Source organism: Aphelocoma coerulescens, chromosome 1, assembly GCF_041296385.1.
Source record: "Aphelocoma coerulescens isolate FSJ_1873_10779 chromosome 1, UR_Acoe_1.0, whole genome shotgun sequence".
Taxonomy (NCBI): Eukaryota; Metazoa; Chordata; class Aves; order Passeriformes; family Corvidae; genus Aphelocoma; species Aphelocoma coerulescens.
Genome location: NC_091013.1, coordinates 88,361,951 through 88,387,923, shown reverse-complemented (window position 1 = coordinate 88,387,923; position 25,973 = coordinate 88,361,951). Strand labels below are relative to the sequence as shown.

At 37.4% G+C, this 25,973-nt stretch overlaps 1 protein-coding gene across 5 annotated transcripts in view; it reads left to right on the top strand.

The window, feature by feature from the left end:
• The window catches only part of PICALM (phosphatidylinositol binding clathrin assembly protein), a 66,457-nt gene that overhangs the window by 32,976 nt on the left and 7,508 nt on the right, over nucleotides 1-25,973 (top strand). For 2 of the 5 annotated variants that reach the window (XM_069016177.1, XM_069016194.1), the window contains exons 7-19: nucleotides 1,116-1,222; nucleotides 2,406-2,447; nucleotides 3,153-3,238; nucleotides 4,459-4,582; nucleotides 4,922-5,058; nucleotides 7,355-7,455; nucleotides 16,732-16,839; nucleotides 17,678-17,809; nucleotides 17,899-17,929; nucleotides 18,746-18,845; nucleotides 20,606-20,629; nucleotides 22,638-22,697; nucleotides 24,948-25,052. In XM_069016177.1, the coding sequence (XP_068872278.1) occupies nucleotides 1,116-1,222; nucleotides 2,406-2,447; nucleotides 3,153-3,238; nucleotides 4,459-4,582; nucleotides 4,922-5,058; nucleotides 7,355-7,455; nucleotides 16,732-16,839; nucleotides 17,678-17,809; nucleotides 17,899-17,929; nucleotides 18,746-18,845; nucleotides 20,606-20,629; nucleotides 22,638-22,697; nucleotides 24,948-25,052 (1,157 nt within the window). Of the gene's footprint in view, nucleotides 1-1,115; nucleotides 1,223-2,405; nucleotides 2,448-3,152; nucleotides 3,239-4,458; nucleotides 4,583-4,921; nucleotides 5,059-7,354; nucleotides 7,456-8,132; nucleotides 8,357-12,242; nucleotides 12,393-14,123; nucleotides 14,205-16,731; nucleotides 16,840-17,677; nucleotides 17,810-17,898; nucleotides 17,930-18,745; nucleotides 18,846-20,605; nucleotides 20,630-22,637; nucleotides 22,698-24,947; nucleotides 25,053-25,973 lie in introns of those variants that run through there. The other 3 variants (XM_069016212.1, XM_069016186.1, XM_069016204.1) reach the window with 3 other exon arrangements.

Genomic DNA, 25,973 nt, shown 5'->3' with positions numbered 1-25,973 from the left:
GTGTGCGTTGGTTTTTGGTTTGTGGTTTTTTTGGGTTTTTTTTCGTCTTACTGAACTGCATGGGAAACCTGAATTATAATATTAATGTTCGTTGGGGTTTTTCTTAAGAAACAGGATCAGTTTGTGTTTCGTAGTAAAGGAATCAGTTGTGGTCAGTTACAAATCTGCAGTCTCAACATCAGTGATTGCTTGGCTATGGAAACTTCAATGCTGCTTTGTTTCCATGATTGGTTGTCTTATGTTCCTAGGGCATAGCTTGTGTTTTAAGGAGAATTACAAATTCAGGGTTAAGGTCCTTTCACTTGCATGTACTGAAGATGAAGGGGAGACTAAATTTAAAAGAGAATTAAGATGAAAGTAATCTGTTGACTTGCTTGATTTTGTTGTATTCTGTGATTGGATGAAGCTACCTGATTGCTGTCATTACCCAGTGCTTGCAAAATGAAAAGTAAAATCCAAAATAAGTCAGTAAGGGACAATCTAAAGTTAGTCAGTCTTCCAGTCTGAAGCCCCTGTCAGCTTCCTTTCCCTTGGTAAGCAAGTAACATGCAGTTGCTTTCACTTTTGTTTTGAGTGAAGCTTAATAAAAGAAACAGGCCTTGAAAGGGCTTTTCAAAAGAGGAGTGGGACCCTCTTGCTTTCAGGACTGGTGTTTTCTAATCAGTTGTACTTCACTGCACCAGACCATAGTAAGAGGCATCAGTTTGTCAGAAGATCAAAATCTTGCCTGATATCTGGCCACTGGAATTGTGTAGATATTTGGCTGCCAGATTGTAAAGCTGCCTCTTTTTTTTGTTTCTTCTTCTTCCCAAGAAGATGAATTTACATTTCTTTGGGTGACCTATTCTTAAACTTGATTTTCATCTTCAAGGTGGTTATGCTTTTGTGGTATCTAGTACCTGCAAGGTGAGGTATAATTGCATGCATGGAATCAATAGCTCACATTTGACAGGGCTTTTGTCATTTAGTGCAAGTTAGGCATAGTGACTTCTGCAGTTATCATAATAACAGATCTGCAGGTATTTTCTGTTTGTCTTGGTTTATATTCTTTTACTTTGCATTATCTTTGCAAATTTTGATTTCTTATTTAATGCAAATATTCTCACTGTTTCTAGAAAAATACTTTGATATGAAAAAGAACCAATGCAAAGAAGGCCTTGATATATATAAGAAGTTCCTCACTAGAATGACACGGATCTCAGAGTTCCTTAAAGTTGCAGAGGTAAACTTAAGTCAGTCAGCTTTGCTCTTTATTTGAAACAGCTTGTAGAGTGCTTATTTTATCATAAAACAGATGCTTCTTCCTTCCTGCTTAATTTCTATTGTCTCAAAGGGTCATCTTGTTAATCTCTACCCTGGTGATTAGTTCATTTGAAGTCTGTATTGAAAGACTGTGGAGTGCTTATTGGTTTATCTTTGACTTGAGAGTGTATTAATGTGCATTTTAAAATTTCTTTGGTTATATAATACTTGTGAGCTTTCTTTGAAGAATAGCCTTGCTTTAAACGAATAAAGGAACTTCATGGTGATCTGCTTTCTATGATTTTAGCTGTATTCTAGTTTGAAGCTCACAATTCTACCAGAAGTTTTAGATGAAATAACAGCTTCACAAATAAGAAACTGAGACAAACAGATGAACATGTGATTTCTTCAAGATTTCTTGCTGTAGGTGTGCTCATAGAGGGGAAAGCAATTACCTTGCAAAATGTTTAGTTTGTGGGTTTTTAAAAAAAATATGTTTAGTCTGTTGCCTTCTTGTTTCTAGAGCACTGCTAAATTAATGTCCTAATATTATGGAATCCCTCAGTTGAGGTGTGCTCCTCTTCTTGTTTTTATTTCCTTGGTATTCATCTCTCTCTTAACAAAAAAATAAATTTTAAAGCTTGGCTTGCTGTCTGTCCTGACAGTGTCTCTGCCAGAGATACTGTCGTCAGCTGATAACACCATCAATTGAAGTTGAGAGTATTGATCTTTCTATTTTAACACTGTATGTCCTGCTGCAAACATCTAAGTTTCATCTGCATTTTAGAAAATGTTTCTTTACAAAATTTTAAAAGTGCTTTGTTTCATCAAATATATCCTCCGTTTCAGTGGGTCTGAGCGTTGCCACATAAATGATGAGATAGGCGAACTTCTTCAGTTTCTGAAATACTGGGTCCTTAATCTCTTTTTTTTAATGTTCTATCTGCTAAAATCTCTGTGTAACACACCTACTTCAATGTGTGTACATTTAACAAGAATTTATTACAATCAACCATTACAGAGTACAGACTCTGGAGATCTAAAATATATATTGAACAGGTTTGAGCTTTTTGCATTACTTCATCTTAATGTTGTTTACTTTATAAGCATCTCTGCCTTCAACAAAAGCAAACAGGTTCTAAAACTCATTTGTTTTATTACAGCAAGTTGGAATTGACAGAGGAGACATACCAGATCTCTCACAGGTAGATAAACCGATTTGTTTGCCAGTGCATGTCTGTGGTTTTGGGGTTGCATAACCAGAAAAACCTGCCATTATAAGGTTCACTTATGCATTCTTGTATACATTGTCACCAGGTTTTCTCTGAGTTTGTGATTAAATCCAAGCTCTGTCAGAGCCTGGCTTTTATATTTAGTGATCCTGTTGTAAAATATTATGTATAATTTCTGTCATTCTCTAACTGAGTTTTAAGATAACCTTATTTCCATCATGCTTGAAGACACAGTTTTTGTCTGTGAGGTCACATAATGAGACTCTTACATGATACTACGGCGCTGTGGTTTTTAGCAGCCTTGCTTTTGGCTATATGCCTATTGAAATTAATGTGAAGGCTTGCAGAGCATGCACAGAGAAATGACTTTAGGTACAATTTCCTTCCAAGTGCCTCTTTAAATACTGACTGCTTCTGATTGTCTGCTTGCTGTTTCCTAGCTGTTAATTTTAACATTTCTTGACATCTTTCAGTCCTTGCTGACGAATCATTGTGATGGAATAATGTAGTCAGGAGAATATATCACCTTATACTTCAAGTCATTAAACACATACAGAATGCCAAGAGGGGGGTAGAAGTATTCTGAGCTATTGTACCTGTTGCCCTACAGCTGCATTCTCTGAAAATATTTTAAATATTGGTTTCTTCAAATGTATTTCCCAATGTCTCTCTCTGCAGGCACCAAGTAGCCTTCTTGATGCTTTGGAACAACATTTAGCTTCTCTAGAGGGGAAGAAAATCAAAGATTCCACAGCTGCAAGCAGGTGCTTATATCCTTGTCCTTTTGGACAATTGTCAAATAGAGTGTTAAATCAGGTTTTTTTCAATTTTATTGTAAGTTAGGATTTGAGGAGGCTTTCTTAAAGACATTGTCTGAGCAATGATGGATTAGCAAGTTGTCATATCTTTTGCTAAGTACTTCAAACAGCTTCTTTCAGGTCAACAGAACTAGAATCTTAAGGACCTGCAAGGGCCCCCTCTAACATCCCTACTTATGCTTTTAGCATTTGATCCTGAACTTCTGAAGAGGAGCTACGTTTCTTTCATGTACTGCCTGCAAATGTTCATTTTATGTTAATAATTAGACTTCTGTAAGGTATGCAACATGAATAAATACATCTCCTTAGACTTTTACATCTCAGCTTTAATCCCTGTTTTGTCAAAAGCAAGGAAATGCTTCCAGAAGTCCTTACATTAAGTATGAATTTTGAAAGTAATTGAGAGTTAAAGCCGTAATGCATATGATAAAAGGCATTAAATGATTGTGAGTGCTTTCCAAAACACAACAGGCAATATTAGAGAAGTCCTCTACATGAAAAATTTTGTTGTTTAAATTTAACAAAGCATAATATTGGGGATAAGACTTGTAAAATTAAATAGCATTTCTTTGTTGCATGTTCAAAAAATAAGGCAGTATTATTTTATAGGTTCTTTACAGTAGCAACTATTAGGGTACTACTTTTTAGAATATTTGCTTTCTTTTGTAAGATTACTCTCTTAAAAGTTAAGTATTTGTTTTAAATCTTTTTGCATACTCTTAAACATGATGGTAAATTACAATTTTCCTTTGGGATATATTAGAAGCATTGATAGTTTGTTCACTAAACCTGTTAAATTAACAACAATTTGAAACAGAGCCTAGATGATTGGAGATTGCTGTGTGCCTACAAATAATCCCATTTTAGGCAAACAGGAAAAGAGCAAAGGCTTCAAACGTGAATTTGTGATGCACTTTGGAGGGGAAGCATTTCAGGTAGAAAATCCAAAAGCCAGTAGAGTAGACATCATGATTTCTGAGCATTTTTTGTTTTACATGTCATATGGTGTATCTTAGTTAAACTTTTCAATTGTACAGTGTAAGATATAGCCAATGATATAGAGAGCTCAGAAGGAGACTGGGTGGATACAAGCAAAGTGTTTTTTAGAAGCTCCTATCACGTGTCATCTGTTAACAGCCAGCTTTTCTCCTGTCCAATTACTTTAGGGCTACCACCCTTTCCAATGCAGTCTCTTCCCTTGCAAGCACTGGCCTGTCCCTTACAAAAGTGGATGAAAGGGAAAAACAAGCTGCGTTAGAGGAAGAACAGGCTCGCTTAAAAGCTTTAAAGGTAGGCATACAGACTTTTTAATTGAAAATGCTTTTCCTTTGTTCTTGTTGATAGCTTATTAGGATTCTTAAAGGAGCAAAGGGAAAAACAGAGTTACTAATGCTGAACATGTACTGTTGGCAAAGTGCTTGAAATAGAATTGTGTGTACTTAGATGATACACCTTGTGGAGGGTTTGTTAAAATAGTTTCTGAAGTATTTGTGGCGCCACTGACTCTTGTAATTACAAGTGGCTAACACTAGTGTGTCAAATAAATAATTCTTTAATTCTGCTTTATTTACCTCCAATGTCATACACACAAATGTTTAGATGTCTTATGCCAACTCACTTTCCCCACAGGAGCAACGTCTAAAAGAACTTGCAAAGAAACCTCATACCTCTTTAACCACGGCAGCTTCTCCTGTGTCAACTGCAGCAGGAAGCATCATGACTACACCAGCCATTGATATTTTTTCTACCCCTAGCTCCTCTAACAGGTATGCTGAATCCTCCACTGGGAGACATGCTGCAGCAAGGGTTTCCTCTAAATTTCTGCCACAGAGAATCACAATTTTACTGCACAAGATTGGTTGGGTGTAGAGTACATTAGCAATGTGATAAGAAATGATAGTGAAGCTGATGGGAAAATAGCCTATTGCAATAAATAACATAAAACCGTGTTCTCATCATCTGTTTGTAGAAGTTTCTGGTATGAACTGACTGCTGACAGCCCTTTTAGCTGTTCTTAGTCAGTAAGCCAGACTGTTGGAACTGTAAAACACACATGCTTTGTCCCCAAGGAACATTACAAGTAAATTTGAGAAAAGTCAAACAAAAATTCTGTTTGAGAGGTCATAAAGAGAACTCGTTTCTAGATCTTTAAAAATTGAGTGGCAAATACTTGGGGTAGATTTTCTGAAAAAGAAAAGCCTGAAACAGGGTTTGAAATGAGAAGCAGGTTTTGCAGTCTTGTGTTATATCTGAAACATCTCTTCAAGTACCTGCAAAGAAAGTGCAAGAGTACTCACTGCATGCTAATCCTGATCTTTGACTAACAGGAGCTGTTGGTAGGAGCAAGTGTGTGATCTTCATTCTGTAAAATACCTGTCAAATTAAGCAGCAGCAGAAGGTACAGTGCTTTTATCAGTACAGAAGGAATTGGCTCTCTTTGAGTGTGATCCTAAACCTAAAGGATTGCTTAGTTCTGTTAGAGCTCACGTAAGAATCAATTACTCTTTTGACAGCTTTCTTTTCCCATTAGAAAGTTGTAGGAAATTACTTGACACCAAATATGGGGTAAACAGCTGAGTCACATATAAGAAGCTAGAGATCTGTCAGTGTTAGTAACTGAAAGACTTCCTTGTAAAAAGATTTTGTTTAAAATTGCTTTTTAGAGGCCAGAAAACTTGAAATGGGTGTGTGCTTTGAACTTGAATATCTGATCATGCTTCTTAAGAGGTCTGAAACATAGAAACATGTGATAAAGCTTCTTCAAACAGACAGAAATGCTGCATAGTGAGGACAAGAGTGTTTCCTTGTAAAAAACCCCACACACTAGTTTTTCTTCATGTTTAAATTTACTTGCTGGCAGAATGACTGCTATGAGCAAAGGACAGACTTTACAGCAGGAGCTGTCATGAAGGGGGTATGCTTGGTCAGAAGTTCAGTGGCTTGCTATTAGATGCAATGTGTCTGGTTAATCCCTGTCATTATCTTGGACAAGCTTTACTTTGAAAATTATCTTTGTTCAGCTATTCGCATTATAGGGCAGTGCCAGACCATGCTGCTTTTTAATGGGAGCAGTAGTGGCAAAATGTGATTGTAATCACTGCTGAAATGAACCAAGCAATACTGAAAACTGTGAATTATAGAAGTGATTGGGTGAGCAAGAAAATATACAGACATCTAGGATGTCACTACTAGCCATTAAACTCTTGTGCTGGTCTCATTTAGAGAGATGTTTGGATGTCACAGGGACTCAGCTTCTATCCATCATAGGAGCCATATGTGCAAATTTTGGTTCATTTCATGTCCTGAAAGATTCTGGGAGAACACAGTAGCCTTTTTTTTCTTTTTCCCCAAGACTTATTTAAAGTGTGAAATGAACTCTCTGCAAGAGAATGAATTTTACTGTTCTTGTTTGACTCCTTAAATTAATCCAGCAGTCGTATATAAGCCTACACTCTTAATTTCCATGTGATGTTATAAGGTCTCAGTTTGGTTTTGAATGGTCTAAAATGTGCATTTAAATATGTTTTCATTCACATGCCTGATGTGTGATCAAGTGTTTCAAGGCCTCTTACATTTGCTTTCTCCAAAGTTCTTTAATAGCTCATAGTTGTAAGGCAGTTTCTCAGCAGTGATTATAGTGGAAAGATGAGAGTTGTGGAATTTAAATGTAACATTTTTGTGGTGCAGCCCATCAAAGTTCATTTTGTCCATCTGTTTTTGTTGTATTATAGAGTTTTCATGAGGTGACTTTAAAAGTTTCTGAAGATTTCTGAACATACTGTCCTAGTCCTGGTATTGGACTGTGAGGACACCTGTCTTTTTGTTCTGGACAGCTTTGACAAAAGTCCCTTGACATAACATGCAACTTATCTTGCTAAATTAACACTTTTTTACAGAACTGAAAATACGGAGTTCACCAGCCCTTCCAATTTTGGATCAGTTCTATCCCTTTTGCAATAACCATTTTGTAACAAAGTTTTGTTACTGTTGACAGTCACTAACATTTGCCTATATTGGAAACTGTGATGTAGTTCAAACAGTTGTATTAATTTCTCTTTGTAGCACCTCAAAGCTGCCAAATGATCTGCTTGATTTGCAGCCAACTTTTCATCCGTCTGTACATCCTATATCTGCTGCTCCACAAGTAGGAAGTACCTGGGGAGGTAAGAATTCTGAGTTGGATTAAGGTTCTAATTGCTATGGCCATGTTCCTGTACATGTCTCCCCTAGTCTGGGGGTATTTCTTCCTTAAAGAGAGAGACCCTACTAAGACATTACAAGTGAATAAAGGGATCAGAAAAAGTAAAATCTCTGTATAGATTAAAATAATGTAGCAGTGTGTGGTGATTGTAAATTATTTTGATATATCTTTTTATTAGCAAAGTTACTTTAATTGTTGACCAGCTCTGTTAGCCTCATAACTGCTGTCTTCAAGAGTCATGTAGCCAGGTGCAGAAACTTCACTGTTTAGAAGTCAGTTCAGTGAAGATGTCTATGAGGTAGACTGTGCTGCAAACACAGGAACTTGAATGCAGAATTGTTTTAATACATATTCTAAATTTTGTCTAATGTTAAATCAAATTTGCTGGTGATGATAATGCAGAACTTGGATGAGGCCTGAAAGGAGGCACTTGTGACAACTATGCATAGAAAGAAAAGCTGGAGTTAGTTATTGAAATAATAATAAGGCTTCTCTTTACAAATTCTCTGCTATATTTCATTTAACTGTAACAGCAAATTAGTAAAAAGCTGTGGTTGGACCTCTTAAGTGAAGAGATTAAAATTTATATTCTTCTCTCTGAAGTCTACTCCAGAACACCCAAATTTTCATTCTGCCCAGTTTCTAGGATGGACTGAGTGAGTTGCGAGATGATCTTATTGGTACAATCAAGTCCTCAAACCAAGGGATCAAGCAAGAGAGTTCTAGAAATGAATTTTCCTTCAAGATTGGTTTGAATGCTAAAGCATTTCAATGTTTACTCAAAGTTCTTGGCTGCTTTTCAGTGTTCCAGAACAATTCAGATACAGTAACATATTGCCTGCTTACAGTGTTGGTTATACTGGTGGAGGATTAAAAAGCTTTATAATGGCGGGGGGAGGTTGTGGTGGTTTTTTTACTTTTCTATATAAATGACACTTAATAAAATACTAAACTCCTGAACTATGTGGCTATTTCCAGATTGTGTTTTTCTAAATTAGATGCTTGCAAAAATGCTTTCTTTTATGATGCGAAAAATTGGGAATTGCTGCTTCAGGAAGTTTTGTAGACATCAGAACAACCCTGTTCTAAATTTTTACTTCCCTATTTATGAGCTATAGCTCTTCTTAAAATCTTTCCAGCTACTTAATGTATCTTCATAATAAGTTGTGTATGTATTCCATTTTCCTATTTACTTTTTGCTGTGTACTTTGTTTTGTGTACCTTTTCACATTTGTTTGTAGGGAAATAACACAATTTTGAGTGACAAAGGCACTACTAATACATGTGGCAGCTCCTAAAATAGATAAGAGTAGTTTACTTGTTCTTTGGCTTTGCTGAGCAAAGCATTTCTGGAGAATGCAGTGAGGAGTGTATGGAGTTAGGCATACAAATTTCAGCACTATAATAAGCATAGAGTTTAGAAATGGAGAAAAATGGTTTGGCTCATCTTGATTGTTTTCTGCAAAATACCTTCTGTTTCAGCTTGTCTTGTTTGCTTCATTGGTGAGAGATAAAAGGGGAACTATCTTCCTCTCAAAGGTCACATCACAATTTAGCATTTCTTTATTAACCTGAAAGTTGAGCCTGAAGGTCTGTGTTTGTTCAATGTTGTGTTGCTCATGGTGTGAGTCTTCAGTAATAGTTGTTGATATATTTGCTTACTATTGACACATTTCTAAATACTTAGACTTAATTAACTGTGAAGATTTTGGATTGTCTGCTAAAATTTTAGGCTAAAATTCTGGGATCACCATTTTTTGTGTTACTTTTCATCAGAAAAATCCCAGCCTTTCAGCTTACAGACATGAACACTCACTTCACACAGGTGAGGTAGATAAGAAGTGCTTTCCACATTTTACAGATGGGGAAATCTGAGCAATTAACTGACTTGTCTGAAGTCATACGGCAAGTCAGTGGCAGAGCCAAGAATGGAACCTGAACTATTTCCAGTCCTGTGCTCTAACCACTGCGCAGCATCCTTCCCTTAGGTAATTTTCTGACATGATGATGTTTGTATTTGGTGTATATGGTGACTTTGAGAAGAGTATCAAATCAGCTAAAATCAGTCACTGTTAAAAATTTTATGCAGAAGCTCTTAGGTGTGTAATAGACCAATAAATGGTTACAAAAGCATTGTATTTGGGTTGCTGCCTTTAGTTTTGTGCTCCCAAAAATGTTAAAGCTTACAAGGTTAAACTCCTGGGGAATGGGTTCTGTGATTGTATGTTTTTAGTTTACCTATTTCAGACTGTAAGAGATGCCACTGAAAATCCTTTGTCACTGTTTTTCCAGGCAAAATACTTCTAGTTGGATAACTTAAAGGTAGAAATTTGCAAAATTCAAGCTACTCTTGTAAATGCACCTAAATCATTAATGCCTAATGATAGCATGCAGGTACAGCGTGATTCCATTGACACAAATAGATGCCATGTGTATTCAAGGATGGAATTGGACTTTAGAAACATTGAGGTGTTGCTGTCAGGATTGACATCAATTTTTAAAACTTGAATATGTAAGAATATAAATTACCCAAACCCAATTAATTTTCAGTTACTTTTGTTACTAGCATTGGCAAGTTCTGAGACTTGGACAAGATTGGACATGCTGGCTAGAGTTAGAATGAGGCAGCCAAGCAGAGAATCTGACAGTGGATTACATTTCTGTGCAAATCTTGATAATCTAAAGTTGAATTATATTGTCTTATTAGTCAACACACAGGAAGTTCCATATACAACCTTGTGAATTGAGAATAGAAAGTAGTCTGTGGTAATTTTCTGGATGAGCGCATGTGTAAAATAATTTTAGAGGACAGTAGACTCAGACTAAAAACTTACTGTGCTTCTTAGCTTCTTCCATATTGTTTTATCTGCACTTTTTATTTATTGGGGTTCTTTGGAGACCATTCCAGCTGTCTCTGGTATATTTGCCATCTATCAGTTTGTACCTAAACTTCAGAATCAAAACAAATGTGTCAGTGTGGAAATGAACATTTTGACACATCTGTTTGAATTTTTTCCACTTACATAATATATATAAAGAGAACCAATAAAATCGGCAGAATGTGAAGCAGCAACAGAAAGAGCAAGGAAGAACTGATGAAAGGATAATGTGCCCCAATTTATTGTCAGATCTATTTGTTCTACATCTTTTAAAAAGACATTCAAAGCAGAAAGCAGTTTTAAGGAGTAGCTGAAAGCAAGAACTCAGGTTTAGGCGACTGGCTGATTGGCATGTCCACTATATAAAACATACATAAGACGACACATAATTTGTATTCCTGTTATATATTACAAATATTATACCAGCTTGTTCTGCTTATCTTTTATTCAGTGTTGGACACTGTCGTTTTGCTGACTGAACGATTTAGAAAAAGGTCTTTTAAGGTATTTCACTCATTCTTGCGACACAGCCAAGCAATTTGGGGGAAAAGTCAGGTCTTACCTGATGACATATCTTGAGCAGCAAATCAAAGCATGCATTAAACCTGCAAAGAATAATGCAGTTATATTTTTAAAATTTTGTTTTCATTAGGACTTTTGTACAACTGAGCACAATATAGACTTACAGCTAAGAATCAGGAGGTCAGATTCAGGGAGAGAAAGTAATTTACACTTTGAAGGTGCTGTGTGCAGCACAATCGTGTTCACAAGAGTTGTGGATAAATGCATAAACCAGACAGGTTAAAAAGAAAAAAGAGAAGCCAGGACCTGAAGTATGTAAGACATCTTTCCTATAATTGTTCTTCAGAAATTTCTCTGTAGTGACTTTGTCTAGAAGAGTAAGTTGCAATTCGAGGCACCATGATAAGGAGGACTAGATGTAACCCTTGCTGATCTACCTAGTGCTCTTGAATTTTCCATCAAGGGTTCATGGGCTCTGAAACCAGGCAGCTAAACCACAGCTCCTTCAGTCAACAAGTATTGTAGCTGCCTTCTCTATCCAGTTTATCTGTTAGATTCTGAATTACAGGAGTACATGAGCTTGGCAATTGCATCCATCCTTGGGAAACCTTGAAACTCCTATGTGCCTTAGGAAGTCACTCATATAGATCTGTGTTTCCTTCCTCCCAATAAAGTCTGACAGTTATTTAGTAAAGAACCTTCTCCTCATCATGGCTTACTGTCTGTTGTCTGTAAAAGCAGAGCAGTCTTTTGCTTGCTTGCAGGTAACAGCATATGCACAACAAGCTGCTTTGTTCCTGATGCCCCAAGTAGCAGGGAAAGTGCTTATGTCCTGTATGCTACCTTGGTATAATCATAGCTCTTGAAAATTTCATGATGCTCAGTAACAGAAAAATCCATAAACACAGTTTGGAGAAGGAGAAGTTCAGCTCAGTTGGTTTTGTTCAGGTTTTTAAAGTTGTCTTGGGGATGCTATTGCATTGAATCCTCTCATAGTACCTGGGATTCTGTAGTGCTGACAGGCAGCCTCTGCTCCAGGGACTTTGTTGTAAATGTCAGGACATGACTGTGAGAAACAAAAAGTGATTGTGTTTAAAGAGGAATAATATAGTTACTTTGTCTAAAACACACTCGGGAAGAAGCACAGTTTATAAGATGGTGTTGTTAATTAAAAAAAAAAAGAAATTAGTAGCTAGTATCTGCAGTATTTTTCTTGAGTAGAGAGCAGGTAATTCTGGACAACTTGAAAATGAAATAATTAGCTAGGTCATCCCAAGTTAGGAGATGTGAGGAGAAAACTAAATCAGTCTCCCTTTTCTTCTTTCTCTTGCTCTCTGGAATTGAACAGATCCTTTTTCTGCTACTGTTGATAATGTTGATGATGCCATTCCAAACCTAAATCCTTTCCTTACAAAAACTAACGATGCTGCTCATCTGTCTGTGTCTTCTGATGTATCTACTTTCACCAGTAGGACACCCACACATGAAATGTTTGTTGGTAAAGTACCATTTTAAACTAATTTCCTATTTCCTAAAAAATTTAACATTATTTTAGTTTCTAAAATATATTTTTGGGGCCTTTCAGAAACTAAAAGCTGGTCATTTGAGGCTGGTTTTGTGCTGTTAGAATTTGATTTAGTAGCTGTACCATGAAAATGGTGTTAAAATCCTTTCTTGGCTGCCTAGATGGGATTCTAACCTGATGTAAAGAAACATAGTTACAGTTAGAGCAGTTGCTTGAGTGCAGTTTTACAAAGTCTCTTGCACTTTGGGAATTTTAAGGTAAAACGTTGCATATGTCTGAGAAGAAAATGCTGCTGCTTTTGCCCCAGTCATGTTGTCATTAAGAAAGCTGAAAAATATTGAAGCATAATCTACTCAGACTGTTTAGCAATGGGGCAATAAACTAATAACACCTGTTAAAAACTGTTTGCGTCTTACTTTGGAGATGGTTCAGATGGCTGTCTTACTAGAAATTCTTCTAACATTTGTTGGTGCAGCTCACTGTAATTTGGTTACTTTTCAATAGGAAGATTGTTTTCATAGACAAAAAATCAATTAATTACATGTCAGTTCTGTTAAACAAAGCTAAGTTTAAAGACAGTTGTACACCACAGGCTGTATTTATGCTGTTTGAACCCCACTAGCACTGATCAAAGAAAAGTACAGACTCTTAGAACAAAGTGGGTTTTTTTATACCTCTGATACTTGTTAATAGAGGTAAAACAAAAGGGATGATCTCTTTAAAGATATTCATATTACCTGTATTTTGTCATCTTACCTAACTAGTTTCCTAGCCCGTCTTTAATGGGAATACAAAGAAAGGAAGATAAATATATCTTTAAATATATATAAAATACTTTTGAGTTGGTACTGCTGTGTGATAATCTCTTTTCCATGCTTCCAATGAAATTTTTATGGTTCATGTAAATGTAGAATGATTATTTGAAATACAGCTGGTTGTTTTAGTAGGATGGTTATTTAGTCAAATTAGTTTCCTCTGTATAACTTGTTCTGCAGTCACACAAAAAGTTGCAGCACTTGCAGGGCTGTGAACAAGGACCCTGGTGGGTTTTTGTTCTCCTTGCTGGTCTTTATTTATTTATCACATGACAGCTCTGAAGTCACTGGAAATGGATGGCATTGATACATTGCATTCCCTTCCAGTGTCTCATGCTCTAAGAATATATCTGGAACCAAAGGGTGGCCTCCTGACAGATTGATGTGGGAAATGTAGATTCAGTTTTAGCTGTAGCACGATCAAGGTGCTACAATAACGTGAATGTGGATTTAAAATAACTCTTTCTGGTTCTTTAGATCATTACAATCCATTTACTCAACTAAATCCCTTTGTGGCAACCAAATATGAATATACTTCAGGTATAAGAAAAATGCCTTGAAGCTTTTACACTCATTTTCTCCAAGGGTGTAAAAAATGGCATTTGATTGGAAAAAAAAGTTTTCATCCTAATATAATTGTTCCTCTGAAACCATGCTTTCCCCTTTTGTGTTAGAGATTGTGTAAACTTGTTTCTTACCGTCTGTCTGATGTGTATTGATTTCATTCCATTGGTTCTATGTTATTAGACTATATGTGGATTTATAGACTGATGTGAAATGAAAGTTTTGAATAGCAGATAAATATCTTGGCAAATATCTTGGTTCTCTTTCTGTAACTCTCCCTCTTCTCCTTTCCTGGCTTTCTCTCTTGTGTGATACTCCTTATCAGATTCTTTTTGTGGTCCTCAAGCTTACCCTAATGCTTCTCATTTCCGCAATGAGCCTTCTTCTGTAGCTGGTCTATTTGGAGGTAGGTAACGGGATACAGCCTTACCACACACACTGAAGTTTGAATGTGTTGTGTGCCTAGAAGTAGTAGGCATGTTACTGACTACAGAAGTGCCTTGTTGTAGTGGCTCCTACTATTCATGTGCTTGTGCCAGGTGTGTGGTCACGAATGGTATGTATTTTTTCAGTTCGTGCCAAACTAAGGCTTATTTAGTCTAAACATGAAATGAGTATCTCCCCATTTCAGGATCTCTTGTGCTACATACCATGCAAAAGACATGCATGTTTATAAGTATCTTCTCATCTTGCTCTACCTCACTGTTTTTAAGATAAAGGGATTGGGATGTTCGTGCTGCTTGTGGCAATTTTGTTGATATATTACTCTTAAACAGTGCACTAAACTAGTGTTAAGCTTTGCAACAGAACAGGAGAAAGAGGTCTCTGCTGCATTAAAGTACTGGCTAATCATTTGTACAGCTGTGTCATGTCTGCATAGTAACCCCATACTGGTGCTGATTCTGGAACACTGTCCTGATAGTTGCTAGAGAGACTGTGGGCTGTCCAAACCAGGTTGAACAGGGTGTGTTAATATTGCTGCAATGCAAGGCTTAGGAATATCTTCAGTAAATGGTTTGTGGAAGGCTTAGTTCTTAAAAGCCCCATAAAGTCACATTTTGGTTTAGTGTCTTTGCATAAAAATCAGAGCCATTTAACAAAAGGTTAAATACTAAAAATGATTCTGTTCCCTTTGTTCCATATTCAAAAAGCAGGATTGTTAGTTTCTGTCAAGTCTTGACACTCAAAGAAGCTCCATTAAAATATTGACCTTCGCACCTTTCAAAATACCTGTTAAACAAAATGCCCTGAGTTGGTGGTTGATACCAAGAGTAGGATTTGGTCTTTCTCAGAGGCTGATTCAGAGGAGTCCTGTGTATTGTTTTGTCCTGGAGATGGTCTCATCTTCTTGGTTTCATAAAACTTGAAACTTCTAAAACGTGAGATCAGGAAACTCAGCTTGTTTCAGTTGAGGCTGTTTGCTAAAGCAAAATATGAGCTATTGTAAGTCAAGTTTTCTATTGGTACAGGCACGGTTTTAAGAGTTGCAGGACATCCCATCAAAGGAATTCCTATCTGCAGTTCAGAGTCTCTGAAATGGCTTGTTACAACTTGATGGTATACATGTCATAAAGATACTCATTTTGGTTTGTTGATTATTTACTCTCCCTTTTCCCACATTACTGCTTCCCATGTTTTGCTATATGCAGTTTACTTTGATTTGTTTTTAATGAAAACTACATTGTCTAAATTTTAGTGATGGAGTTAGGAGTCTTATGTTCCTTTAAAACAAAAAGGAACAGGTAATCCAAATTTGGGGTTTTTTTCTGTGAAGTTTATGTTCGAGAATAACATCCCATAGTTACTATTTTTTTTAGGTGAAATGTGACTTATTTCAGAAAAACAGTAAGATTGAAATGAGGTGCTGTCCCCTCAAGTGAAACAAAATCCAAAAGTGTTCTTTGTCAGTTATTTCTACTCACTGCAGTGTTTTACTGCTGAAGTAGTTGTGATCCTTTCATTTTTCCATGTCATCATATTTTTTGTTAGAAACCAGAAGAGCTAGTTTTCAAGGTGGCATTGTTAGGGGGTTTTTTGGTGCTTTTCATATAAAGCAGTAATTACTTCTGTTATTGCCTGAACACTGAGGTGATGCACATGCTTGTGTGTGATCATGTATAACACTAAAAAAATGCTACAAACAAATGGCTATGACCTTCTGTATTACTGAACTATCAACTTAATGCTGCTGAACATCATCTGCAATGCTTCATACTGCAATGAATTTTCAGTGTTGAAAAATAATTGTGTATTTGTAGAACACTACAGATACATGGGAGACAAATGGAGTAAGTTTAGACAGCACTAGGAGTTGAAATGTGGCTGTACCTCCCCATATCTTGCCATAATTTCTATAAATTTGACTGCAAAACATGGTCAACTGCAAAATGTGTGTCAAAAAATAACTAAGGGCTATGAAAAATATTAGTATTAAGAGTGTCTAATTAAAGGCATTACTAGTTCAAGCACTTTGGGATGGTTTGGATCTTACTCCAATTGTATCTAAGAGAACTGCTGTGTTAATATAAAGCATGGAAGGAATAATTTTCAGTCAGGTCATCTTGAAACTGATTCCACACTAGCCAGCTTCTTTTCCTGGAGAAGCATGGTGACTTTTCCTCAGTAGTTTTATTATAAGCGTATGGTAAAAGAATAAGGAAGGTGTCAATAATTAATCCAGAGATTAAGCAGTTGCGGGGGAGTGTCTTTTATGGCCTGTCTGTCCAGTTTTTGAGACAAAATCTTTCTTTGGAGGAGTAACTTCAAATAAAGACCAAATAAACTGCTCGGTGTCAGGGTGTAATCTGGACTTTTGAGGTATTCCTAGTCTTTCTGCAGTGCTGAAATATTTATTTGGCTTGTCTTGCATAAAGGTGGATTTGTGGGAAATGCTGTATAAAAACATACAATTTCTTTCTTTTTTCCCCCCACAGGGTTCACGCCATCTCCTGTTGCTCAACCACAGCCATCAGCTGGCCTTAATGTTGACTTTGAGTCTGTGTTTGGAAACAAATCTTCTAATGTTGTCCCAGATTCTGGTGGTAAGACACTTGCTAAAATAAATGACGTGTGTCCCTCAATTTATTTTATTCTTGAGGTATAAATCTCTTAATCTGTATTTATTTACACTACTGAGACAGAGTTTCAGATGAAGAAAAGTAAGCTGTTTTTAAAAGGTCAATCAAATAATTTTTCATTACAGACTATTTCTACACTCTGCTGAAATGTTTATACTGACTTCCCTCACTTAAATATTTTGTAAATTAAAACTTCGCACAGTGAACAGCCTTCATTTTTATATGCTGTCAGATGAAATTAAGTCTGTAGAGTGGTTGGAAGAGGTAAAATTGCATTTCATTTTATGTATTTGCAACCTGGTTTTTGGCACTTCCTTGCCTCCTCTTTTGACATTACAATTGCTTCAGAAAATGATCAGTTAATACACTGTTAATTTGGATTTTTTTTGTTCTTTTGAGCATCGGGAAAGTAGATATTTTCTGATCTTTTGTCATTAGACTTGACATCAGGTTTTTTTTGTAAGCCAGTGATTTGCTAAAAGCAAGTACATTTTTTTGTAAGATTGGAACACTTTATGTATTTTTTTCTTTGTTTTATGTTTTGACTGCTTTACTGTTACTATGAATCCATTCCATGTAAAATTGTCACATAGGTTAAGCCACTGAAGTGAAATCTTATTTCCATAGTAAATATCTTTTTTATCAAGAGGAATAATAAGTTTTGTCCTTCTTGTATAGAGTAACATCACCAGGTTAAATTTTGTATTTTAGCCATTGTGTTGGTCTTGCTTTCTGTTTAATTGAATGCCATGACATTTGTGGGAGGCCTGTGATTCAAATCACTTATGTTTCTCATTCCAAGGCTTTGATGAACTAGGTGGTCTCCTAAAACCAACAGTGGCCTCTCAAAACCAGAGTCTTCCAGTTGCCAAAGTACCGCCTAATAAATTAGTGTCAGATGATCTGGATTCATCTTTAGCCAACCTTGTAGGCAGTAAGTATGGAACTGCTAACTTGTAAATACTTACTGATTTCTTTTAAACAAACAGAATTTCAGTAGTCTCTTCTTCTCCCTTGTGACAGATTTGGGCATTGGAAATGGAACTACTAAAAAGTGAGTATGCTTAATCAGAAGTTGAGCATTTGGATTTTCATTATAGTAAATTTTCATGAGTGTACATGTTGAAACCTGTGCATAACAACATAATGTTAGCCTTTAGAGCATGAGTGGGATTGTACTTCTTGTACAAGGTGTAATGAATTGTTGAGAGCTGTTGGAAGGTGACTGTAGACTGAGTGGTAGTGACAGTGATAGCAGCAGGCAAGGTGTCCTGTCTCTAAGTGCTTTCAGACTTTAGGTATATTAAAAAAATTAGTTCATCAAAATGTTTCTTTGTAGTTTTTGCAGGTAGTCATAGCACTCATTAAATACTTGGTGTGATCTGAGTGTGAGCAGAGCAGTATTAAAGATTGTGAAACTGCAACCTCGGTCTTGAGGCTGACCTTTAGACAAATGAATTTTGAAGCAGGGTGTGTGTGTTCAAGGGTAGCGGACATCTGCTCTAGCAGCAAAGTTGAGAAATGGGATTGGGAAATTTCAAGCTTATTGGGACTATCTGTGCCAACTCTGAAATCATTCCGAAATCCTAATATTCTGTCTTGAAATCTAACTCAAATGTCTTGACCAAAGTCAGATACACTAACTTACCTATTCTGGGCAACTTGACTGAGATGCTGAGGGGGCTCCTGCTGAACATCTTCTTACTTTTCCAAGCCAGAACATGGTCACAAAACTTTTTATCGACTCCTTTGCTAAATGAGCTTCATTAATAAAAGAAGCCTCATTCCCAAGTGGAAATGGTGTTTACCTGAGGAAGTCTTATAAGAAAGTCCAATATTTTCTAACAGTTTTTTTAAAATTTATTTGAAGTGATGTAAACTGGACTCAGCCAGGTGAAAAGAAACTAACAGGTGGTTCCAACTGGCAACCCAAGATTGCACCTACAACTGCATGGAATGCTCCAACGTTGGTAAGCAAACGCTTATTTTAGAATAGCGAGTTCCCTGCAATTTTGATCTGCAGGGTGATGTGTAATGGATGAATTTGAAAATGGCCTGTAGCTGCAGTAAAAGGGTAATAGAAAACTGAAGAAATGGTCAGTTGGAGGTGTGTACTGCTGGGATTTGTTTTTCTTGGCTATGTGATTCTAGTAAATAGTTTGTGATGTGATGTGAAGGTTTAGCACAAACTTCAGTAGTGTTTGAGCAGCCTCTCACATGGTGTGGCAGGGGCCACTGGGTTTCACTCATGGGACTTTTCAAGTGCATGTAGACAGGACAAGGGGCAGTGGCTTTGAACTGACAGATGTCAGCTTTAGATTAGATACTAGGAAGAAATTCTTTGCTGTGAGGGTGGTGAGGCACTGGCACAGGTTTCCCAGAGAAGCTGTGGATGCCCCAATTCCTGGAAGTGTTCAAGGCCAGGATGGATGGGCCTTTGAGCAAACCTGGTCTAGTGGAAGGTATCCCTGCCCACCTGGTTTCACCTGGTTGAAACTAGGTGATCATCAAAGTACTTTGCAACCCAAACCATTCTCTGAGTTCATGACATAAAACTCTGAATTCCAAGGAGTGAGGAGGCACTTTGCAGTCTAGAAAAGCAGAAGTGTGAAAGTGCCCTTTGGGTGCACTTACAGGTGATGCATCATTACGTTGTAACTTGGCCTGCCCCGGGGGTGGGAACTGGTGCCACTGATACTTGCAGAGGTGTCTGAGGCTACAGCTTTCTTAATGTACATAACTACTGCTTTCCTGCCCCAGTGTGTGCAGTTGCTTTTAATCCATGTCAGTTTTGATGAGCAAGTTCATGTCTATTTTAACAGATAATATTGGCAAGGATTTTGGGGTAGCAGTGTAGGAAGGTGGGCTTTAATTACATGTTAAGACTTTACAGAAGTAGTTTTCACAATGTTCACAGAACATTTTTACATGTGAATCCTACTCACCCTTTCACCAATGACTTGGAGAACTGTACATGGACAGAACTGGTAACAAACTGCCCCCAAGGATTTATTGCATCTGGCTCTGACTGGGGAAGGTTGAATCTGCTGTGTAGTAATGCAGCATTGTGGATTTGGAAAGATAGAACTTGTCTCCCTGGCTCCACCACCTCTTCCCTACCAGATGTCACCTGTCAACTCACTACATTTATTTAGGGAGAAATATGTTTGTGGATCTTACTGGAGGGTGTGTAGATATTGAAGAAATTGTAACTACTTACCTGCTTTAATGACTGGTGGTTTGAGTTTACCTGTGTGCTTGAATCTGTTTAATAACTCATGTCTTATATCTACATCTTGTGATAGGTCATTACATTTAACAGCTTTTATTATTGAGGTACTGTTGAGACACTTCCTGTGAAACTGTTCTATAAACATAAAAAACTTGAAAAAGAAATAATGAGGGGGGGAAAAAAAGCTTTGTTTTCCTCTGCTGGTCCATTTATTGTGGAGTTGCTGCTGCTTGCTAAATAAATATGCTTTTGAAAATCTGTGGTAAAAAAGGCATATACCAAATAAATGGACTATGCAAACCAGTGTCAAACCTAATAACAATGACAGTATCACAGGTGTGTTGTCTCAGTGAATGACTTGAATTACAAGAATGTGTTGGAGTAAACATTTAATGTATTTGTGAACTAAAATGCTATCTGTGTATATTCTGTTGTGTAAGTATTTGCTTCTAATCCAGTGTTATTGCATTATGTAATTGTTCTCCCTGGGAAATACAGAATGGCATGCATTTTCCACAATACGTAAGTGAAACAACCCACAGCCTTTTTGCAATCGACTGGCATGCTGATATTAACCACTGCTGTTGCAGAATCTCATAACCTCCTCGCTATTTACACATTTCTCATTTGAAAATCTTTGGTGTGCCAAAAATTGAGCTTTTCCTAGCATACACAAACTTCATAGGTGGTGTGCAGGCTCTTGACTCGAATGATGGCATGGGAAATACCAAGATTATTTTTCCTTGCTTTAAACTGTACCATCTGCTGCCAGAGAGCTGGGGTATGTGTCTGTGCTGCCTTTAATGCATTTGGTGAATTCTGAATGAAGATAAAAATATTGTGTTTGAATAACTGCATGAAACCTCACAGGCTTCTGTTATACATGGCACTTGATCCACATTTATGGTAGATCTTGATTTTTTAATTTTTCTTTAAGTGGGGAGAGACCAATATGTCATGAATGCTCATATGAAAAAGGAAAATTAATGCAGATAGTTTACAGAGGGCAAGAAAGAACCTGTGCTTGCTGTCTGAGGAATGCAGGCTTTCATTTCAGAGGACTTTTTTCTTTATGTCAACAGTAATATTGGTCTTTCCCTGTATTCTATTTTTATTCCAGGGTAACTCTGTAACTAAAGGGTGGTAGGTCCATATTTGAGCACTCAACAATAAGTTTGTTCAGCATGTTAATGTAGGTGTGTGTACACAAGCAACACAAAAAAAAAAGATAGCTTTGCCAACTGGCTGAAATATATGGCAAATACACTGTCCAGATGATTCTCTATCTGTTCTCATGGCAATTGAAATGCCAGTTGCACTGGCTCTACTATATAAGAAAAAGCAGCTGATACCTTAGAACTGAGTTCAGAAGCACCTTTCCTGATGCCCTAGTTGTGATGAAACAATTTATCTGCTTTAATTAATCCAGTATGATTAATGGTTTATCATTTGCCTCTTTTTTGTAACAGTAATGTCTGTGTACCAGGAAATGCTTATGGTATTTGTCTTGAATAGAAATCCCCCCAGCAAAAGCATGAAAATTACTGGTTTTTTTTCTAAAAGGGGAGACTAACAGGAGGTGGAGTGAATAGACAGCAAGCTGTCTGAATATCTGTAAGCACTAGTTTAGTCTGGAAAAAATCCAACTTCTTTGTCCTTGTAATAATTAAAATTAATTTAGGAAGTGGATATTAAACTGTAGAATAAAGAATATAGGAAAGAGATGAAGAACTGTCTTTATATTTCTGAGAGTTATCAGCTGTTTTTCTACATATATATTGCCAAGCTGTTTACAAACCACAAGTTCACCCAGGTTTTGTCTGTTGTCAGCAATTGTACTGTGCCTTCATAAAAGTGCAGTAAGTACATCAGGGTGATATAAATATATCTGCCAAGTGCTAAGAGGACTTTCAGCATGTTCAAATGCAGTGAATGAAGCGAGTGAGGGAGAGGGAATGCAAACTGGCTATTCTTGTGAGAGTCTAATTTATATCAAAACCTGCTAGGAGAATTCCCTTAGTGTGTCCATCCTGGCTAAAGAGAATTCCTTTAAGTGTCAGCAGAAGCAATGGTCATTTGGCCTTTCAGTCTTTTAAATTCTCTCTTAAGACTCCTTGTGTAACATTACTTTTGATACTGAAATATAAGTATGTACTTCATGGGATTAAAAAAGTGCTTCTGTTTCATGAATGTTTTCTCTCAACCTTTTGTGAGTCTTTTGTACTGTGCTCTCTAAACAGGATGTTGAGAGAGTGGTACTTGCAGTTTAGTTCAGACAGCCAGAATCCTAACCTGATACAAGTAAAATACATTATTAGAGAATTGCCAAGATGGCCCAGAAACTTTAGCTTAGGTATTGTATTCCATCTGAAATAATTAGGATACACTCTTAACACCAGACTGAAAATCCTATTTATTCTTTGCTATGTTCATAATAAGCTGAGTGCTGTAGTTGATCCTTAGAAAGCAATGTCTTGCAGTATGCAGCTGATCTCTTCTCCTCTCAGTTCACCACTGTTTCTCACACCAGGCACCCCCTGTAATGGCCTATCCTGCCACAACGCCTACAGGAATGATGGGCTACGTGATGGTGAGTGGAATTCTTACAGCTCCAACCAGGCAGATGCTGTGTATTGTTTGATTGCTTATAGTTTGGTAGCTCTTGTTTTCTTGAACTATTCTACTGAAGACTGAATTCCAGCTCCCATTCATTTATTCTTCACCAAATTATTAACTTCTGGTTTTCTGAACCACGTACATGGTGTTTGTCTGAAATTGTCTGCCCTTCCTTACTTTACTTGTTTTTTAAATAAACTTCTTAAAATGGAACTAGATCATCTTAAAGGTCTCTTCCAACCCAAACCATTCTGTGATTCTATGAAAATTAACAGAGTGTCTGTTCTTGGTGGTCTTTATTGGCATAGAAATTAATGTATCGTAGAAGTAAGTTTATCATGTCAGTATAAATAGCTGCTTTCAGAACAGAAATGTTTTCTTGGTGAAGTGAAACCTTCCTTAAATACCTTCTGCTGAGGTTGGGAGCAAGTATCTGTGATGATTAATGCTACAAAAGTGCAAGTTTGTGACACTGCAATGTGGTGTGGTTTTGGTTGAGAATTGGATCTCTTAGTGACACACCAATACTGCAAGGCTTTTGACATAAACTTGACCTTCCTGCTTTTTGCTCTGAAAATTTTTGTTCTTACCTTAAATTTTAAAAGATTTCTGAAATTATATGCCTTAGCTCTTCTTTTTAGTATGATTTTGATGCAGCACAGCTTTCCTGAGTGAATAAAAGGCAAGAAAACTTCCTTCAAGCAGTTAGTCTATTAAATGCCTCACAGATTAAAGGGGGAAAAAAAAGTTTCATCATATAACCAAATTAGTTTAATGACTTATAACTTGTATATGCTCAGTAAGTGAACTGCAGAAGTGGCCAACTGTGTTCTTGAGGGCCTCTTGGGAGAGTATCATATATCACATCATATCATATCATTCCCCATTACCTATCCATGAACTCCCGTATTCTTCATCAAAGCTGTTATGGTTAAACTAACATTACTGTGGATTCAAACTTTGCACTTATACTTGAGTCAGCAGCAGGGGAAGGTGACATATATGGTGTATGGGAAGTAATCTTTCTTACATCAAGCAACTTTCATTGTGGGGTTTAAATGCCAATATGAAATGGGCACTGAAATTAAGGAGCTGTAGCTGTTACCTTGAGTTGCTGCTGCTCGTTCAAACACGTGCAGTGTCTGAGCAGGTGGGTGAGATGGGTCATTACAGAATGACCAGTGGGATCCATAGCACATCCTGAAATCTGCCCTGGCTCATTCAGACTTCATGAGGACATTTATCATGGGGAATCTCTGAAATGTTGATTCAATTTACAACCCTTGCTGTAAAACCTTTTAGTTTTTCCTAAAAGCAGTGGGGACCATAGTTCTGAGGATGGTCTTCTCTAAGTGCAGGCTTTTCCCTTGGTGTGAACATGCTGGGACAGGCAGCTTCCTTAGAGCCATAGCGCTGCGCCTGGGCATTCCCTGGCTGCTGCTTCCTGTGTCTTCCTTGGGCCAGCAGTTGTTCAGTTGTTCTTATATTTTTTTATGGGGTGTTTTCATCAGGGTCAGTTTCTTGAATGGGTTCACCCTGTGATTGCCCAAACGGCTGGTTGGCATGATAGGAAGAGTACCACCACCACCAGGATTAGTCTGGGAAAAGCTGCCTGGAACGGGGATTGCTTCAGTAGGACTGCTGCTGGCTGTCAACCCAAGCCTGAGGGGAATGCCAAAAGCAGTGCCAGAGATGGGCATCTGTGTTAAATATAACCTGACTTGTAAGGCCATTAATACACATTAAACTTGTAATTTGGCTCAGCTGGAGTGTTGGTAACACTTTGATTGCATAATGACTTAACATTAATTGCACGTACAGCTGTCAGTTTTCAGTTTTGTCCTGAACTCTTTCAGCACTGCACTGCTATCTGTAAAACTGTGCTTGTGCTGTCAGAGGCAGTCAGGGAAGTGCTGTCTGACCTCGCTTTTGAGAGCAGAAGGACCAGCACAAATGCTTGTCTAACAAGTGTTTTAGAGCTTTCAGATCTTTGCAGCAAGAGATTGAATGGGCTCAGTTGTTATTGAGAGAATTCCTTGGAAAGGCTCTAATGTTCCTTTCTGGTAACCTTTTTTTGCAGAATATTGTAGAAGGATCTCACGTGATTGTGTATCTTCAAGTATGACCAAGACTTTTCACCCATTTTGCCACTTTCCTTTATTTCCATAAAAACTTGCAATGTATTAATGCTGTGTGTGATTTCATGCTGTCTGTGTTTTTTCAGCCATCACAGATGGGAGGCATACCAGTAATGACACAGCCAACTTTGATATACAGTCAGCCAGTCATGAGACCACCAAATCCCTTTGGCCCTGTACCAGGAGCACAGGTGTGTATATTCAAATTACTGGTGCTGGGAATGAATTACACGAGGCAGTTTCTTTAGAAGTATATTTAATATGTTAATTTTATACATAGATAAAATTGTTTCTTATTTGTGTCGGACAAATTATTCACAACCCCAGTGGTTCATGGGAGACTTGCTTCCTATCTGCTTGTATCCATGTTGGCAGCAGCAAGTTTGTGTTACCAAAGCAAAGAGGGTAGGTTTTTTTCAGGCATTGTTTTTCTGGGAATGTGACAATGACAAAGGACAAGAAAAGTTGATGTCTGTGCTCTTTGCTGAAGATGGGCTTTTTCCCCAAAGTCATGTTCCATGCTGCTTTACCCTCAAGAGTGTGGCTTTGTGAGATTGGCTATTACAGCTTTTTCTTAAGTATGTGTGTCACTGTTCTTTCCCTTGTTACACTTAAAAGCATCAGATTATAAAGTAGCCAAGGTGCAAGGTGTGTGCTTTTATTACATCATTTTGCAAGGGCCAAACAGGGCATGTGTAGCCTTTTATGTCCATGACTGCATTAGATGGTTTTGAAAAGATAGTGGAACTAATGTTGGTGAAACCTCAACCCAACACCCAGTTGTTGGTCCTGACCGTCTCAGTGGGAGGCACATGACACATCCATCTAGTTTTAACCATGGGGGTCTCCAGTGGGTTTTGTGTTCCTCCATGGTTTTGCAGGAGACTGCATTTGCAGCACAGTGAAGATGTGCAATAGCCAATACCAATCTACCTGGCCTTTCCCTCTTAAGTGAAATTAATTACCTTAAATGGAGTGTTCCTTAAAATCCCCATGTTACCTGTTTCTGGGGATGTGTTGTGTCCAGATTCATTACCTAAACCACTGGAAGGAGTGTGCCGAAGGGCCACTCTGAATTGACTGCATCAATACTGGAGTTAAATACATACCTG